The 19361-nt window shown below is 37.1% G+C and overlaps 1 protein-coding gene across 2 annotated transcripts in view; it reads right to left on the reverse strand.

Annotated features, from left to right (window-relative positions):
- The window catches only part of SLC35D2 (solute carrier family 35 member D2), a 49486-nt gene that overhangs the window by 23956 nt on the left and 6169 nt on the right, over positions 1–19361 (reverse strand). Inside the window, exons 2-5 of one of the 2 annotated variants that reach the window (XM_036113699.2) lie at positions 17186–17219; positions 14634–14720; positions 7554–7621; positions 791–862 (exon numbers count right to left, since the gene is read on the reverse strand). In XM_036113699.2, coding sequence (XP_035969592.2) covers positions 791–862; positions 7554–7621; positions 14634–14720; positions 17186–17219 — 261 coding nt within the window. The remainder of the gene's footprint in view (positions 1–790; positions 863–7553; positions 7622–14633; positions 14721–17185; positions 17220–19361) is intronic. The other variant, XM_078062126.1, reaches the window with a different exon arrangement.

Genomic DNA, 19361 nt, shown 5'->3' on the forward strand with positions numbered 1-19361 from the left:
CTAAAATCTAATGGACATCACTTTACATAGAGAAAGCACTGTAAGCATCTGTAAGTGGATTAATAAATTAGACCAAATGTATTTCTTAAGCAGCTATATAATCTGATTATAAATGTGTTTCTCTGTTCTCATTGGAAAGATGCTGTGACAAAATGCAGAAGAGCCTCTGTTGGCAGCTCTAGTTGGTCTTCTATCAAGCATCCAAAGATTAGGATAAAATTCAACAGTAGGACTTAGAACACTGGGCCATCATCCAAATTTTATTGCTAAATAATCTTCCCAACAAAACTAAGAATCAACTTTTTTAGTATCAGCCTGAGTACCTTTATGAGAGATTTTTAAACCAACATTATAAAAATTAATTTATTCCTATGTTACATCATAATCACTGTATCAGAATGCATTTCTGTGATTTCCTGCATTTCTATCCTGTATGTATACATGGACAATTTTTCCTCTGTATTCCAAAATCAGTGTCTATTTAATCTAGTTCAGGAAACATATTTACATCTGTTTTGAGGCTACTGCATTTCTTAAATAATTTTCTATCATAAACATGTATTAGTCTAATATAAAATTACAAGTAAAAAAATCACTCATTATGTGCTTAAGGAATCATGGAAACAGGAGATGCTTTTAAGTGAATAAACCATGGGGCCCTAAGTTATTGCTACTAGCAATTCAAATCAACTATTTGGAAAAATAACTAGATGTTGAGAATTTGCTATGCAAAAATAATGTGGGGTGAGGGGAAAGGACACAAGGGGGAAAGAGGAAAAACAAAACTCACCCAAGTATGATGGTTTCCAGGAGTAAAGTGAGTGGAATGGTAAATTTCCTGAGCACGGTGAACATCGGCAAGCTGTCAGGAAAAGATTCAAATATAATAACATCATATGCCAAGTATTTTTTTAACATGGTTTACATTTTTAATTAAGCCCACTAACTTTCCAAATTAAATGTAAGAAATGAACCTTAATTCTCACCTATCCCATTAACAAATCACATTAAATAATAAAAAGAAATGGAGATTTAATAGTTTCATGCCACTTTCGCTTACTAGCAATTTTTTTCACTTATTAACAATTTTTAAACATCATGCTATCCAACTACTGCAAAGGTTGTGCTAAAACTACAAAGACCATGCTAAAAGACTGTATGCAATATAAACCAACACACCCTTTGGCAAATCAAGTTGGAACTATGTATCAACAGTCATTAAGTTGTGCTAACCTTGGACCTAATTATTTCTTGTTGGGACACTTAACCTATGGTATTAATATAAAAGAAAGAAAAAAACCATGTGCACAAATGTGTTCACTGCAATAGTGTTTTTGGGGAAAACATCAGAAATGACTTAAAAGTCACACAAGACAATGATAAAATAAACATGATAAATCTACCTGAGGGAACATTATGTGTTAACTCTATAATATAAAACTTTATACTACTATTGGAAAATGAATATTAAATAAAACAAGGAGAGCACAAAATTATGTAGAGTCTACAACGGAAACAAGATACAGTCCACATATGGGAAAAGACTGAAATTGATATTTAAAATAGTATGTTAGGGGCGCCTGGGTGGCTCAGTCAATTAAGTGTCTGCCTTCAGCTCAGGTTGTGATCCTGGGGTCCTGGGATCAAGCCCTGCGTTGGGGAGCGGCGGGGAGTCTCTGCTCAGCAGGGAGTCTGCTTCTCCCTCTCCCTCTGTGCTTCCTCCCCCCAAATAAATAAAATCTTTCTTAAAAAATAAATAAAATAGTATGTTAGAGGATAAAATTATGGGTTATTTTTTCCCCGAAACTTTATGTAATGAAGCTATATTCACTGCCTTTTAAAAATACTTAAGAACCCTTCACTGGCTGTCAAAACCCAGAGATTCCAAGACACAGCTCAATGCACAACCAACAAACTGCCTGGGCTGGAACAGCCCACTTTCATCTGCTTCCAGATGTGACCCTAAGAAGATGGTGACCTAGAGAAGGAAAGTCAGAACCAGAGCCAAGAAGGCAGTGGCCAGCCCCTCCTGACCAGACCTGAGGAAGGGTTTCATGTGATCATGAACATGACATCACAACCGGACAGCAGGTACAGAAAGAATTTACAGGAACTTTATGTCCACAACTTAAAGATGTCTTATGAGACTGGTTAGAACTGCCTTTTTCAAAGCAAGCCAAAAGTCAATTAATTCCAAAAAGTATTTTTACATGATGTCTTTTAAAAGAAAGTAAGGTATATTTAATGATGAAAAACTGAATGTTTTCCCCCTAAGATCAGTAATAAGACCATAATGTTTGCTCTCAACACTACATCGATTCAATAAGTACTTGAGATTCTAGAAGGGGCAATTAAGCTGGAGAAGAAAAAAAAAAGTATACTGTTTGGAAAGGAAGAAATAAATTTATCTCTATTTGCAGATGACATATATAGAAAATCCCAAGGAATCCACTAAAGAGTTAGCTGGGCTAATAGTTAAGTAAGAGTGCAGGAAAAAAAAAATTGAATATATAAAAATCAATTACACTTCTATACACCAGCAATGAGCAAACCTAAAAGGAAATTAAAACAATTCTGTCAATGATAGCATGAAAAAGAACAAAATTCTTAGGAATAAATTTAAGAAAAGAAGTGTAAGACTTGTACACTAAAAACTACAAAATATTGTTAGAATATTAAAGAAGCGTAAATGGAAAGATACTCCATGTTTCTGGATCAATAGGCTTAATATTATTAAAATGGAAATACTCCCCCAAATAGATCTAGATTAAACAGAGTCCCTATCAAAATTTCAGTTGGCTTTTTCCTCCAGAAATTGACAAGCTGATTCTAAAATTAATATGGTAATGCAAGGAAACCAGAAAGCCAGAACAATCTTGAAAAAGAAGAACAAAGTTGGTGGACCCAATTTCAAAACTTACTACAAAGCTACAGTAATCAGTACTATTTAGTCATTGATTATAAACATATAATCAAAGGAATAGGATTAAGAATCAAGAAATAAATCCATACAATTATGGTCCATTCATTTTCAAGAAGGGTGCCAAGACAATACAACGGAGAAAGAAAAATCTTTTCAACAAATAGTGCTGGAACAACTGAATATCCATCCACATGCAAAAGAATGAATATGGACCCCTTCCTCACAGCACATACAAGAATTGATCTCATAATGTATCAAAGACCTAAAGTCTTTGTAGGAGAATTCCGGTAGGAGCCAAAATTATTAAATTCTTAGAAGAAAACATAGCGGTAAATCTTCATGACCTTTGATTAGGCGAAGTCTTCTTAGATACAACACCAAAAGCACAAGCCACAAAAGAAAAAACTGATAAATTAGCCTTCATCAAAATTTTCAATTTTTATAAATGGATAATCAAAGGTGATATATACAAACAATAGAATATTATTTAGCTTTAAGAAAAAGGAATAGAGGTGCCTGGCTGGCTCAGTCGGTAGAAGATGGGACTCTTGATCTTGGGGTTGTATGTTTGAGTCCCACACTGGATGTAGAGTTTACTTAAAAAAAAAAAAAAGGACTAAAATTCTGATACATGCTACAGCATGGATGAACCTTGAAAACATTATGCTAAATGAAATAAGCCATAATTTAAAAGGACAAAGATTGTATGATTTCACTTGTATGAAATATCTGCGGTAGGCAAATTCATAGAGACAGAATGGAAAATAGAGGTTATCAGTGGCTGGGAGCATGAGAAAATGGGGAGTCATTATTTAATGGGTACAGAGCTTCAGTTTAAGATGATGCAAAAGTTCTAGAAATAGTGGAGATCGTTGCTCAACACCGTAATATACTGAATGCCAATGAACTGTACACTTAAAAATGGTTAAAATGGTAAATTTTATGTTATGTATATTTTACCTTGTTAAATTTTTAAAAACTTCAAACTTTTGTGTTTCAAAGTATACCATTAAGAGAGTAAAAAGACAACCCACAAAATAAGAGAAAAATTTGCAATCATGAATATAATAAGGCACCTATACATAGAATATATAAAGAAGACTTAATACTTAAAAAGATGAATAACCCTATTAAAAAATAGCCAATAAGCACATGAAAAGATGCTCAACACCATTAGTCATCAGAAAAATGTAATCAATACAATGACAAGATACTACTTTACAACTATTAGAACAGCCATAATTCAAAAGAGAGACAATAACAAATTTGGCAAGAATGTAGAAGAGTCATAGCCTTCTTACATTGCTGGTGGGACTGTAAATTGGTGTAGCCACTTTGGGAAACAGTTCAACAATTCTTCAAAATGTTAAACAGAGAACTGCCATATGACCAGCAATCCTCCTAGGCATAGATCCAATCAATGGTAATCCCATTCTTCCAAAAACCATGAAGTCATCTTTGTCTCCTTTCTTTGTCTCACAACCCACATGTTAATCATCAGGAAATTGTGTTGGCTGGTCCCTCACAATATATACACACCCAGATTGTGGCCTCAACAAAACCTTTAACATTAAAAATAACCAGGGGATCCTTGGAGAAATGGCAGGAAAAGTCCAAGATAAGCCTGGGACATCATGTGCCAGACAGCAAGGAAGTAATCAGATTACTGCGGCCCTAGAACAAAAAAGCCAACTCAAAGGGGCTCCCATTCGCCTGAGATGGAATAATGTGAACATCAAAAGAATTATTTATACAATGACTTGAAACATCAAGTAAATGAAATAGATCAATAGAGCCCAGAAATAAGCCTACACAAATACAATCAACTCATCTTTGACAAAGGAGCAAACATAATTCAGTGGAGAAAGATGAATTTTCAACAAATGATGCTCAAACAACTGGATATCTACATGCAAAAAACAGAATCCAGATAGACCCTACACCTTTCACAAATAAATTCAAAATAGACCATATGCTTAAATGTAAAATGCAAACTATCAAATTCCTAGAAGATAAAACAGGAGAAAATCTAGGTGATTTTCGTTTCAGCAAAGAGTGTTTATCTTTATTTTTTTTTAATTTTATTTTTTTAAGTAATCTGTATACCCAGTGTGGGGCTCAAACTTATAACCCCAAGATCAAGAGTCGCATGCTCTACTGACTGAGCCAGTGAGGCACCCCTCAGCAATGAGTGTCTGTGTGTGTGTGTGTGTGTGTGTGTGTGTGTCTATTTTTTTTTTAAGAGAGGGAGGTGGGGAGAGGCAGAGGGAGAGGGAGAGAGAGAATGCCAAGCAGACACCCCGCTGAGTGTGGAGCCTGATGCAGGGCTCGATCTCACAACCCTGAGATCATGACCTGAGCCGAAATCAAGAGACGGACACTTAACTGAGTGAGCCACCCAGGTGCCCCTCAGCAATGAGTTCTTAAAAATACCACCAAAAGCATGATCCATGAGAGAAAAAATTGATATGGAACTTCATTAAAATTTAAAACTTCTGCTCTGAAAGACCGTATTAAGAGAATGAAAAGACAAACTACAGACTGAGAGAAAATATTTGCAAAACACGTATCTGACAAAAGATTTCTATCAAATAAATGAAAATTCATGAGTTTATAATGATAGCAAAAAACAAAAATTAACAAAAACTCACTGGTCACCACTGAAGGTGACAGGACACTAATTTATTATTCTGAACATGTATAAATAAAGCTTACATCCTGCCTTTCCTGTGTGACATGGTGAAAGTTTGTACTTATTAAAGTTTAGACAACACATGCAGATGGGGTGATATAGTTAGAAGATCACCATACTGTAACTTGTAATGAAATAATGGATTTAGAAAATTATCATCAATGAATGCTAAAACCATTAGGTGAAAGAGTGATGGGACACTTTCTAATGAAGGGACCAGACTGATCCCTTAAAATTATTAAAAGGGGAATTGATCAATTTAATATCATTATAAGTAGGACACTTGAGGAAATTTCTGTGGGTGTTGGATATTGTGGTGATGGATTTCACAGATGTATACATAGGTCAAAATTTATCATATTGTGCATTTTAATTATGTGTACTTTACTTTATGCCAATTATACCTCAAAAAGCTATTTTTTAAAAAGTGGGCTAAAACATTATGTGTCCCATGATGCAGTAGGAAGCACCCAACATACCAATAAACTGATCTTGCCTGAAAAACTGAACCTGAAGATGATCAAACCAGTAGAACCAACTACCAGTTTATGGAAAATATGAGTCATAGAGGAATGCATTACATGACACCATGTATAAACGATCCTTCTTCCTCCTCAGTCTCATTTTCTGCTTCCTTCTCTCTTCCAGAAAGCCCCACGGCACCCAAGAAGGGCCCCCCCCTTCTAGATGCATGTAGAAAGTGTTTAAGAACACTTGTAATAAAGATATTTCTAACATTGCTACCTGCTTGCTACTTGAGAACAGTGTTGTATCGGTGAATGGAAGTTATACACATCCTGCAATGCATGCAGAGCATTTTAGAACACCTGTAATAAGGATGTTTCTAAAATCACTTTAAAAAAAAAAAGCAGCAGCTCTCATCTACAAAGCAGAGACTTCCAGAGCCCTCCAGTGTGAGGGGTAGGCAGCTGTCAGTGTTGAGTGAAGCCATCCCCCACAGCTGCAGGTGCACTCACTCAGAGACAGGCCAACAGGATACATGAGAACGCAGGGATAGCACCTCCCACGTGACACTTTAATACCAATTTTAGACAAATAAGGAAAATTGATCTTCCTGATCCCAGAAAGAAACAAAAAACCAACTAAAATGTATAACTACAACCAATATTTCACATTTTGTTTTCCACAACCACAACCTGTCCTTTCCAAACAAGAGGAAAGACAACAGGTCTGATTTCAGTTGTCTGTTTTATACAACATTCTCCTTCTGGTCTACCTCCTACCTGCCCCATTACTCTCACCAAACTAACAGGGTTTACCTCAATCTCTGTCACCCTTTGCACAAACTTCATTTTCTCATTATTTACACCTGCATTCATGTGTGTTAATTAGGCTACATATCTCGCATCCAAGTTTTCTGATGTAGAGAGTGGCTTGGTCTTTCTATACTTCCATTTCCATTTTTTATAGTGACTTTTAACAAAAGTAGTTAATCAAAGGACCCTAAAATATATGCAAATGCAAATTTCAGAAGTATATAACACACTTAAAAATTACATCTGTCACTTCTTTTTCTCTGTACCAAACCTGAACTACACCAAATCTGACAGAATGTTCCTGCTTTTACAAAACCATGATAAAACCAGTTACACAGAACCATTCATATAAATGAATTGGATATTGAATATACAATGTAAATAAATCCTCCTGCATATATCAGGACCTTCTCTGTCTTCATGCCCACAGATCTCACATTCTATGTTCAGACTCGAATATAAAGGGAAAAAAATCAGCTTTTTAACTTTCCTAAAAACATTAGCAAATTAAACTCAAAACTCCACTTAGTTTTCTTAAATTAGTAAATATTATTGTCTTCTGTATGTAGCCCATGCAGTATATTCAAAATCAAACTTGGTCTTCGTACCACTGGAAACAAATGAGTCAACAACCTCCCATCAACCATTCTCCTGCACTTACCTTAATTTACTTGTGCTTGATAATCCACTTATGTGGTTTCCAACATAGAGGAGAGGCAGAGGAAACAGCTTCCATGAAAAAAAAGAAAGAATATTTGATTAGAACTCCAATAACGATTTCCCTTCACATATATAAATGGTGACACTTCCTGTCAGTAAGCAAATCATTTGAGTCTGTTTCCCTGTAACAACTGTGAATTTTCCACAATCTAAAACACGTCATGAGTTTCTCCATGTGACCAAAATAGTTAGGTGGGCAGTGATATCTGTAACCATGGCGGGGAGGGGTGGAACTGCGTTAAAACGGAAATGTTGACCTTACCAACATTAGCAGACTATCTCCCTAAAGGGAGGCTCTGAACAAGCACCTCTCTTAAGTGGAGACCCCTGGCTGAGTTGGTGAGTGGAGGACGGGTATTTATAGTTTATGCATAAGGTTCAGAAGGCCCCCTGAGAAGGCATACAAACTTGTTATCTATGCATTATGTACTTTTCTGGATGACAGCAAAGGTTCATATCTCACTGGGATGTCACAAGGGTGGTGACCCTTTCAAAAAGTTGTGTCTACCAGCCATATTACTTTGGAGTTACTTTGTTTTCGAGGCCCAGAACGATTACATATCTACCAAGGTTAAACAATGTACCAGTAGTACTTGAATTAGGTTTACTGAGCTCTGAGCTCCTGGATTATTTTCCGATTGTCAAGAGAAATATTGTTCAAAACATACTGAAGAAACACACAAAAATGTAAGACCTAGTCTTCCATGAATGAAAAAATATATATATCCTTTCATAAGGTCACACAGTAACTGAGAACTTTTTGACTGATATAATAATCCATAGCTATCAAGGTGAGTCCAGCATTTCTTTTTCCACTAAAAAGACATTAAGCAGGTAACTCAGATAAGATATTCTTTGAAGGATTTTGAAATACTAAGTGTCATCTACCCCCAAAAAAAAGTTACAAAATTTTATTATCAGGAGATTTGCTCAAGAAAGAAGACACGAAGAAGAGAGGACCTCAGACCTCGGACCTTGCCCTTATTCACAACATTCTGGGTGACAGCCTACAATTGGCTCAACAGTAACACTCCCGGGACAGCACACCTTATCTTAGAAGCTCTTAGGCACTGAAAAGAATCAGTTGCCCACTTTCCATATATAACTCAAAAAAACAAACAAACAACAAAAAAAACAATACTGACTTCTAGTTTTTAGAAACAGTGGGCTAGATTATTTGTATCAATCTCCCCACTGAAAACAATTAAAAATGCTACATAAAATAATTTAAAACCTTCATAAGAGCATCAAACATGTGGGAAGATGGTGAGTCCCCAGGCCAAAACTAAAGTGAGAACAGAAACCCAGAGAGAAACAATGGAAGCCAGAGGACAGTAGAATGGCATCCTCAAAGATCTGTCAAGTTAGAATGCTACCCCCAACAAGAATATCTTTCAAAAGCCAAGGAAAACTGTAGTCTTTTACAGACAAACAAAAACTAAGGGAATTTAAGCCCACCACTAGTAAATTCTAAAGGAGGTACTTTAATCAGGAGGACAGTGGAAAATGTGGGATGCAGAAAGGAAAGAAAAGCAAAGGAAGCAGTAAATACATGGGTAAATATAAACAAACATTGATGGCTTTTTAAAAAAGAAAAAAAATATACTGAGAGATTTACATAAAATAGAGTATTAAAGTACCTGCTGACAAGAGCATATTAGGTTGGGAGGAGGGGTAAATGGGTAAAAGTCCCTACACTGTTAAGGGGGAAGTCACACTTATTAATCTAATTTGGAATTTGACAAGTTAAGTATGCCTGCTGTAACTTCCAGGGAAACACTAAAAGAACTCAAACAGAGAAGGTCCACCTCATATACAGTTGACTCTTGAACAATGCAGGGCTTAGGGATGCCAATTCCCTGCACAGTGGAAAATCCATGTATAATTTGACTTTCCCCAAACTTAAGTACTAACAGCCTACCGCTGACCGACAGCCTTAGTAATAACATAAACGACAATTAACACATATTTTGTATTTTATATGTATTTTATGCTACATTCTTACAATAAAGTAAGTTACAGGAAAGAAAATGTTAAGAAAATCATAAGGAAGAGAAAACATTTATAGCACTGTACTGTATTTATAAAAAAAAAAAAAAAAATCCATGTAGGGGTACCTGGGTGGCTCAGTCAGTTAAGCCTCTGGCCTTCGGCTCACATCATGATCTCAGGGTCCTGGGTTTGAGCCCTGCATCAGGCTCCCTGCTCAGCAGGGAGTCTGCTTGTCCTTCTGCCTCTGCCCCTCCCCTCTGCTTTCTCTCTCTCTCTCTAAAATAAATAAATAAAAGATCTTTTTAAAAAATCCACATATAATCTACCTATGCAGTTCAAGCCTGTGTTGTTCAAGGGTCAACTGTAATTAAAACACTTTACCTGTAAGATTTAACTAGTTACATTTTTAGGCACCTAATGATATAGACTCAAAATAAATAAAATAAAACAAACAAAAAAGCTGACAGAAATATCAAGAGAAATAGACAAACCCACAATTAGAGATGATGGCTGCAATAGTATTCCCCATTTCACATGCTCTTAAAATGTGACTTTGACCCTTCCTTTCATCCGGAGGTGGCTCTAAGTCCCTTCCATGTAAAATTGCATGGGACTGTTTCAACTAATAATGTACAGATGAAATGATGCTATGTGACCTTTGAGGCTAAGTCATAAAAAGCAAAGTCGTTTTGCCCTGCTTGCTGGAACACCTGCCCTTGAAGAATTCAGTATTGTGTAACCATTTTGACTCCCCAGAGCCTGCCATTTTGTAAGGAAGCCCAAACTAGCCTACATGAGTAACCACATAGAGAAGCCTGAGATAATAGGGAGAGAAAGATTTGTGACCAGCTCCCAGCTGTACCAACCAGAACACCCATCATTGTTTCCACTCTGCTATTGTCTGTCAGAAACCATACAGAAGCCGTAAGCCAGAACTACCCAGTTGAGACTGTCTCTAATACCTTAACCACAGTAACTGTGAGAAATAATACAACGAGTACTGTTTTGAGTCACTACATTCTGCAGCATAAGATAATTGGGATAGAGGTGCCCGGGTGGTACAGTCAGTTAAGTGTCCAACACTTGGTTTCGGCTCAGGTCATGATCTCAAGGTCGAGTTCAAGCCCTGAACTGGGCTCCGCACTCAGCACTGAGGCTGCATGAGATTCTCTCTCCCTCTCCATATGCCCCTCCCCCTGCAAATAATCTTTAAAAAAAAAAAGATAACTGGAACAGGCATATGAGATATCTACAAAAAACCTACAGCAAACAACATACTTAATGGTGAAATGTTAAAAGCTTTCCCTTTGAGATCAAAGATGTCAGTATTACCATTTCTATCAAAAATTGCACTGAGGGTCCTATGCTATAGAATAAGGCACGTAAAAGAAATAAAAGTTAGAATGTTGGAAAGAATGAAGCAAAACTGTCATTTTTTGCAGATGACCTGACAGTGAATGTAGAAAAATCTAAAGGAAACCAGAAATAAATTATGATTAATATTCTATAATTTTGCAGATACAAAAACAATATATAAATGTAATAGAAAAATATGTCCCTCTAATTTTCCAAAAAATATATTTTTTAAAGATATATGCAAGAACAAAAATAAAGAAAAAGGAAGAAGTACCTTGGAATAAACTAACAGAAATGTTAGAACTCTACAGAGAAAATTATAAAATTTTACTGCAGGCAATTAAAGAAGGTATATGTATACTTTGTTCATGGATTGAAAGATTCAATACTTTAAAAATATCAATTTGTCCCAAATTGACTTATAACTTCAATGAAATCCCAATTAAAATCACAAAAGGTTATTTTTCTGAAACTTGACAAGCTGCTTCCAATATCCATATAGAAATGTGAAGGATCAAGAACAAGAAGGAAAGATTTGCTCTAGTTGATAGCAAAACTTTCCACAAGCTATAGTAATTAAGACTGTGTGGTAATGGTGCAGAAAACACAAATAGACAAATTAAAAGACATGGAGAACACAGAAATAACATATGTGAATAACAGTGCCATGACAGGAGTGGCACAATATTAAAGATATACTTTTCAATTAAGTCTGTGACAAGTGAGTGCTCATTTGGGAAAAAAAATGAAATTGGGCCATTATCTCACACCATCCACAAAAATTAACTGCAAGCAGATTAAAAACCTAATTCTGAAAAACTATATACCTTTTATCTAGAAAAATATCATCATAACCCCAAAGTGAGGAAGGATTTCCTAAAGAAGAATAGTGATTAATCATAAAGGAAAAGGCTGATAAAATTTAACTATCTTTAGGGGGCGCCTGGGTGGCTCAGTTGTTAAGTGTCTGCCTTCGGCTCAGGTCATGATCCCAGGGTCCTGGGATCGAGCCCCGTATCGTGCTCCCTTCTCCACGGGAAGCCTGCTTCTCCCTCTCCCACTCCCCCTGCTTGTGTTCCCTCTCTTGCTGTGTCTCTCTCTGTCAAATAAATAAATAAAATCTTTAAAAAAAAAAATTTAACTATCTTTAAATTAGGATTCCTGCTCATGATAGGAAATACATGATAAAGAAATACATGATAAACACATGATAAAGAAAATAAAAAGATATGCCCCAGAGGTAGAAAATGTATTTGTAATACTGTATATAACTAACAAGAGGATTATCATTAATTCATTTTTTTAACTCCTATACAGATCAGTAAGAAAAAGACATCAACCCAATAGAAAAATGGGCAAAAGTCTTGAACAAGTACTTCACAAAAGAGGATATCCAAAATGGGCATTTAAAAAACCCTCATTAATAACCAAGAAAATGCAAATAAAGGCCAAGAAGTCATTATACGCCCACCAGATTAGCACAATTTAAAATGACTGACATATTGACACACAGTAATTAAAATAGCAAAAAGTGAAAAAAAAATAAAATGACTGACATATCAAGGATTGGCAAGAATGCAGAGCAACAGGGACTTTCATGCACTTTCGTCAGGAGTGTGAACTGGTACAACCAGCTTGGAGAACATTTTGACATTATTTACTCAAGTTGCAGATATGCATAGGATAGGAGTCAACCATTCCACTTCTTTTTATTTTTAAGATTTTATTTATTTGACATAGAGAGACAGGGAGAGAGGGAACACAAGCAGGGGGAGCTGGAGAGGGAGAAACAGGCTCCCCGCTGAGCAGGGAGCCCAACATGGGGCTCAATCCCAGGACCCCAGGATCATGACCTGAGCCAAAGGCAGACGTTCAACAACTGAACCATCCAGGCACCCTCACCATTCCACTTCTTGATATACCTCCCAGAGAAACTCATGCCACAACTGCCATTTTTAGATTAAATTGTGTCCCCTTAAAATTCATATCTCGAAGCCCTAACCCCCATGTGACTATATTTGGAGATAAGGCTTTTAAGAGGTAATTAAAGTTAAATGAGGTCATAAGGATGCGGCTCAATCCAATAGGACTGATGTCCTTCTAAGAAGGAGACACCAGGAGTGTGCACATACAAAGTAAAGGCCACATCAGGACACAGCAAGATGGCAGCTGTCCACATACCAGGGAAAGAATTTCACCAGAAACCAACCCTGCTGACACCTTGATCTTGGACTTTTTTGCCTCCAGAACTGTGAGAAAACTCATTCCTGTTGTTTAAGCCCTACCCCCGCCCCAGTCTGTGGTATTTTGTTATGGGAACCCTAACTGACTAATACATGTGCACTGAGATCCAACCCTAAGTATGTTCAGAACAGTATTCTCTTTCCAGAACATTCAAAAATAGCAAAACTAATTCATGCAAAACATAATTGAAGAATGCATATTAGAATAATTACAAAGAAAGCAAGAAGAAAAAGTATTATTACAAAAGTCAGAATAGTGGGTAAGGAGATTCTGTGACCCATCTCATGACCGAGGTAATGATTGCACAGGTTAGTATTCATTCAACTATACATTCATGTATGATGCCTTTTTCCCTACATATTAGATCATATTCCACAATTTTAAAATTTTTTAAATGTTTAAAAACTACAGTATATCATAAACTAAGTATAAGCAAACCCAACGATATTCTGATTTTTCCTATTATGATTGGGTTAATAGCTTTCATTGTACTTCAGTATTCTGTTTTTCTCTTTTTGTGAATGTCCCTGATTATTGATGCTGTACACATGTGCTTAGTCAGCCTAATGAATAATCTAGTCATAGATGCCAGCATCTTTCCAGGCCTTGAGACATGGTAGAGAAAAAGCCGTCTGAGGTCCTCACCCGCAAGGAACTGACAGTCTGATTTAACTTCCTTAAATCCAAACATGTCCTCATAATCCAATTAATACCACCTGTTGTATAGGATTGCTCTAAGAACTAAATGCCTGGCTTAAAACATCTGTTTATTGAACCAGCAACTGTTCACAAAAGGTAGTTCTGTTCCACATTCCCAAGAAGGAAAGGCAGGTTTTATGTTTCTAGTTCCACCACAGAAAAACCCGTATACTTCTATGGATATCAAATTGTATTCTTCCTTCCACTCACAGCTTTTATCGATCCAAGCTAAAAATGAAAACTTAAAACAAGATCAGAAGAGTAGGGCCTAAAAGCCAAATCCGGCCCATCTTTTGTCTATGTAAATAAAGTTTTATTAGCACACAATCACAGCAATTCATTTATATATCATAATACAGTGGCAGAGCTGAATAGTTCCAACAGAGATGGTCTGGCCCACAAAGCCTAAATATTTACTTAAATATTTAAAAATATTTAAAAAAAAAAAAAAAGCTAAAAAAAGCTTACCAATTCCTGGTAGGGCTTTACTGTTTCAGAAGACATAAAGTATTTATTTAATGTCAATTGCTAAGCACACACTTTTACTATTATTACATTATTTTAATGAACAACTGAATGAATAATATAATATCTCTATTAAGAAGTCTCTACCCAGTGTAAGCAGGAAGCACAGTGTGTGTGGAAACTGACATGTATTCTTAGATCAATTTATAATTCTATAGCATTTTCACATCTTCCATCAAAGCTATATGTACTTTTCATCACATACCTTCACAGGAATTTTCTTGTCAAAATCAGGGAAGTGAATTATTTTATTTAGTTTGGATACATACAGTATCATTATGGTAGCTGCCATCTAAAAAAAAAGGGGGGGAGAGGGAGAAACTTCAGCAAAACATCTGGAAAGACTGAGGTACAAAGTCATCAGAAGAAAACACATTCATCAAAAAGAAAATATTATCCAAAAAATCCATTTTCTAGGTTCCAAATAGTAACTATTTCTTAGAATATTAAAATTGTTTTTCTTGCCTATGTATAAACTCCATCAGAATCATAAGCAAAAAGTATAAGATCAAATAGACTCACACATATACATATTATCTCAAGGGGCTCAAGGAACAGTGACAGAGGGGAAAAAAGAAATGGTGTCCCCAAAACTGGCCAGAGTGACCAGTCAGCGAGGCCACTCCTTGATTCTGGACCATACTTCCTGTGTACCGAGCACATGGTCACCTTCCCGCATAGAGACTGGGGGTACTGTGAGGGGGCAAACTCCACATACAAATACACTTTCTGTAATGTCCAATATTCCTATAATTCAGAAGACAAATTAAGAGAAAAACAGTTTTAAAGATTTTTTTTAATTATTTATTTATTTGACAGAGAGAGAGAGACACAGCGACAGAGGAAACACAAGCAGGGGGAGTGGGAGAGGGAGAAGCAGGCTTCCCGCGGAGCAGGGAGCCCGATGCGGGGCTCGATCCCAGGACCCTGGGACCATGACCTGAGCCGAAGGCAGATGCTTAAGGACTGAGCCACCCAGGGGCCCCGAGAAAAACAGTTTTAAAAGGGATTTATTTTTCTCTTCAATCTAGCCAGTCCTGCAAAAATGTCTCATTCGAACCCTATTAATCTGGAGTACATCAAGTGTGTTAGAAATACTCCAGATTATTATTATGAAATAAAAAATCTTAATATCATCTTCTTATGCAAATTTTAGAACTTACTCAATTTTCTCCATATTATGATGCAAAAATTTAAGAACTCCTTCGACATGATTATCATCCTAAACCTTGAGCCTAATGAGTTTACAAATGTAATACTTATGATAGATTAATATAATAGGAGCCCATCTTGAATTATAATTATAGTTTATATTTATAACTTACTTTGTAATTCTTACAGAAATATCCTAACACTTACTTAAAATATTCTGCAACTCAGACTTTTTAAATTAGGTCTGCTTCTCTCTTCCCCCACAAATTGCATATCAGAAAGGCTTTACTTTGAGTACAAGGCAGTGAATTTATTTGCCTGGGGGATTACTAAGGGCACATGATCACATATTCACTGATCTTTTAAAGTACTCTTTTCTACCTATTTCACATTGAAACATTAAGATAATATATTTTTGACCTTAAGGAAATATATTATTTCTTATTATTTTTTTCCCTAAAATGATGTTGCAAAGAGTGCCTTATCAGCAAAACATTTAACCAGAATAATGTTTAATCATATAAATGACATCCTTTCCAAGATTCACAATTAAAAATTAAGTTAACAGATACAATTGTCCTAATTTTACATTTTTCTCCCTATAAATTAAAGCAAAAACAAAACAAAACAAAACAAAAGGTGTCTTTGGTGCCTGTTCCCACTTGCCTACTAGAAATCACCAGCATATGATCAAGAGAGTAAACAAGCCACGAATTAATATTAATGGGAAATTTCAGAAGCAGACAAATGGAGTTAGTCTGAAAGCTTATCCAACCTCGTCTTTATTTTTTTTTTTAAAGATTTTATTTATTTATTTGACAGAGAGAGACACGGCGAGAGAGGGAACACAAGCAGGGGGAGTGGGGGAGAGAGAAGCAGGCTTCTCGCTGAGCAGGGAGCCCGATGCGGGACTCGATCCCAGGACCCTGGCATCATGACCTGAGCCGAAGGCAGACGCTTAACGACTGAGCCACCCAGGCACTCCCAACCTTGTCTTTATACTTGAGAACAAAAAAATCACAAACTGCAGGAAGCAAAATGCAAACATGTTTAGCTAGGCCCATAGAGAGTTTTGTAAAAATTGGAATGTGTTGCCAGCATTTAGAAATTTGATGTAAAAATTCAAAACCCCTGCTTCTCTTGAACACCTCCAGAGTTTTGATAATAAGGGTGTAGTGAACCCACTCTCATCTCCCCAGCCCTTTTCCTCTCGGCACAGTGGCTTAAACTGAGTACCAACGGCACACTTCAACTGGGGCAACTGTGCTCCTGGTCCCACCCCAGCCTCCAACACATTCATTTGTTGCCCACCAGGCCTTGGAGGCTGTCAGTCTTCAGGCCCCTTGTTTTAGGGTAATTAAATTCAATTAAGGAAGTTGAAACAAGTAGTTGTTTTTTTTTTCCTTCAAAGACAACTATTCCTAAATTATAGAAAGACATAAGATGTGTGTCAATATTTCATGCTGTTTCACCAAAAGTACCATGATCCTCTGGTCCTCTGCCCGCTGAATAAATCTGTAAACCATGGTCTTAAATAAAAGCACTTAAAATTTCATCATGTATGATGACAACTAATTAAGCAGTTAATTTTTCTTTTTCACTTACCTGTCCAATTCCAAGAAAAATTGGTGATGGGAATCTGTTTAAAAACACAGAATAACAAACAATTTTAACAACTGATAAAAGTTTGCAGACAGTCTATAATACATAATGTCAGGAGTTATTAAAAAATCTTAGACCAACCATGGTCCTAGGGTCCTAGGATTGAGCCCCGCATCAGGCTCCCTGCTCAGCGGGGAGCCTGCTTCTCCGTCTCCCTCTGGCCCTTCCCCCCCCCACTCATGCTCTCTCTCCTTCTCTCTCAAATAAATAAATAAAATCTTTAAATAATAATAATAATATACCCAGGAACAAATCTAATAAAAGACTAATTAAAGATTACAATTGATGAGGAAAAAAAACCTTGTCATTCTTGCCTATATGTTAATATATAATCTTTTGAGCTTTTATAAGATGTAAAAACAATATATAACCCTGTAAAAACTGTTCATTTCCTGGAGCTCTTTCTTCCCTGTGAAGAGCATGTTTCCCCAGGCAGCTATCCTAACTGGGGCTCGAATAAAACTCTTTCTTACTTTTAGAGATTCTAAAAGGTTTGTTGATTTTGCATTGACACAATGGATGAGAACAGAGATGAGGACAGATACACACATATATGACAAAGATGACAGTGCAGGGGCGCCTGGGTGGCTCAGTCGTTAGGTGTCTGCCTTCGGCTCGGGTCATGATCCCAGGGTCCTGGGATCGAGTCCCGCATCGGGCTCCCTGCTCCGCGGGAAGCCTGCTTCTCCCTCCCCCACTCCCCCTGCTTGTGTTCCCTCTCTTGCTGTGTCTCTCTCTGTCAAATAAATAAATAAACTCTTTAAAAAAAAAAAAAGATGACAGTGCAGAGCAGGGAGGGAAAGACGGTCTTTCAACAAATGGCACCAGGTAATGTAGATCCACACTCCTGACCCCTACTTCACACCATATTTAACAAGGCAGCACATACACCCTGCTCACTGCCCAAACCTACACTGGCTCCCAGTCATTCTCTCAGGCTACTAAAATGGAGGGAAATACCCCCCCACACACACACACCCCTGAGCCCTCAATCTGTATGTCAGAGGGAAACGCACCTATTTCAGCGAGGGCAAGAAGAGAATAAAGAATGGACTTAGCTTATCAAAGAAAACAGAAGGAATACTCCTGGTCAGCACCACCAGGAGAATAAAATTAATTAATTGTGCCACCCAGACACCACCTTCTGGACTGAGCATTCATTCCCCAGTTGCCCTAGAGCATCCTCAGCTGAAGAAAGCTGCCTTGCCCATCACAAACACCCTCCCTGTAAGCATCCTGCATTCTGATCTCCGGTGAGTGCAAAGGTGTAAAGGCCAGGGCCCCCACCCCAATTTGGGAGAGGTCTGGTGGGCCACCCCAGCTCCAGAGCCCCTGGGATCAGGCTTTGTTGTGCTCGCAGTACAGCCAAACCCTACCTCCCTCACTCCACCCTGGGAGTGGATCCTAACAGCTCCCCCCACTATACTTCCTCTGCATCTCCGAGTCTGCTTGCCAGAGAATATAACCAGTCACATCAAACGAAACCACAAGACAGCAACATAAACAAACAGTAAAACAACAAGAAAAGGCTTAATGGAGGACAGACAAAGAGACCAGGTGAGAGGAAAATATAATACATGGAGAGAAGGAGCTCAATAAAGAGAGAAAATGATTCAAAGCTAAAAAGCAAATTTGTTGACATGAGGAAAATAAATAGACTGAATCTTCAGATCTAAAAGCACACTGTTAAAGAATGTGCGACATAAGTAAACCAGTAGCCATGAAGTCCATAAAAAAAACTACCTGACAATGGAATCCACCAATTAGGTGTCAAATCAAAACAATGAATTTAGGAATGGAGACATTGTGGTAAAAGGGCTGTTGCTGATTACTATATCCATTCAAATATAGAACAGATGCAAACAGCTGTGGGATTCTAATTACACAACAGGATGCTACATTATAAAACAAGATATGGAGGGGAGGGGAGACAGGAAGAAGCATGCAAGTATCTTCACCCTTCATAGCAGGGAGGCCTTACATTGTAATGTGTTTACAATTGAAACGTGTTTACAAGATAAACATGATGAGATCAAGTATTTTTTAAAAGATTTTATTTATGAGAGAGAGAGAGAGGGAGAGAGCATGAGCAGAGGGAGAGAGATAGGCAGAGCCCCCG

Source organism: Halichoerus grypus, chromosome 14 (genome assembly GCF_964656455.1).
Source record: "Halichoerus grypus chromosome 14, mHalGry1.hap1.1, whole genome shotgun sequence".
Classification (NCBI taxonomy): domain Eukaryota; kingdom Metazoa; phylum Chordata; class Mammalia; order Carnivora; family Phocidae; genus Halichoerus; species Halichoerus grypus.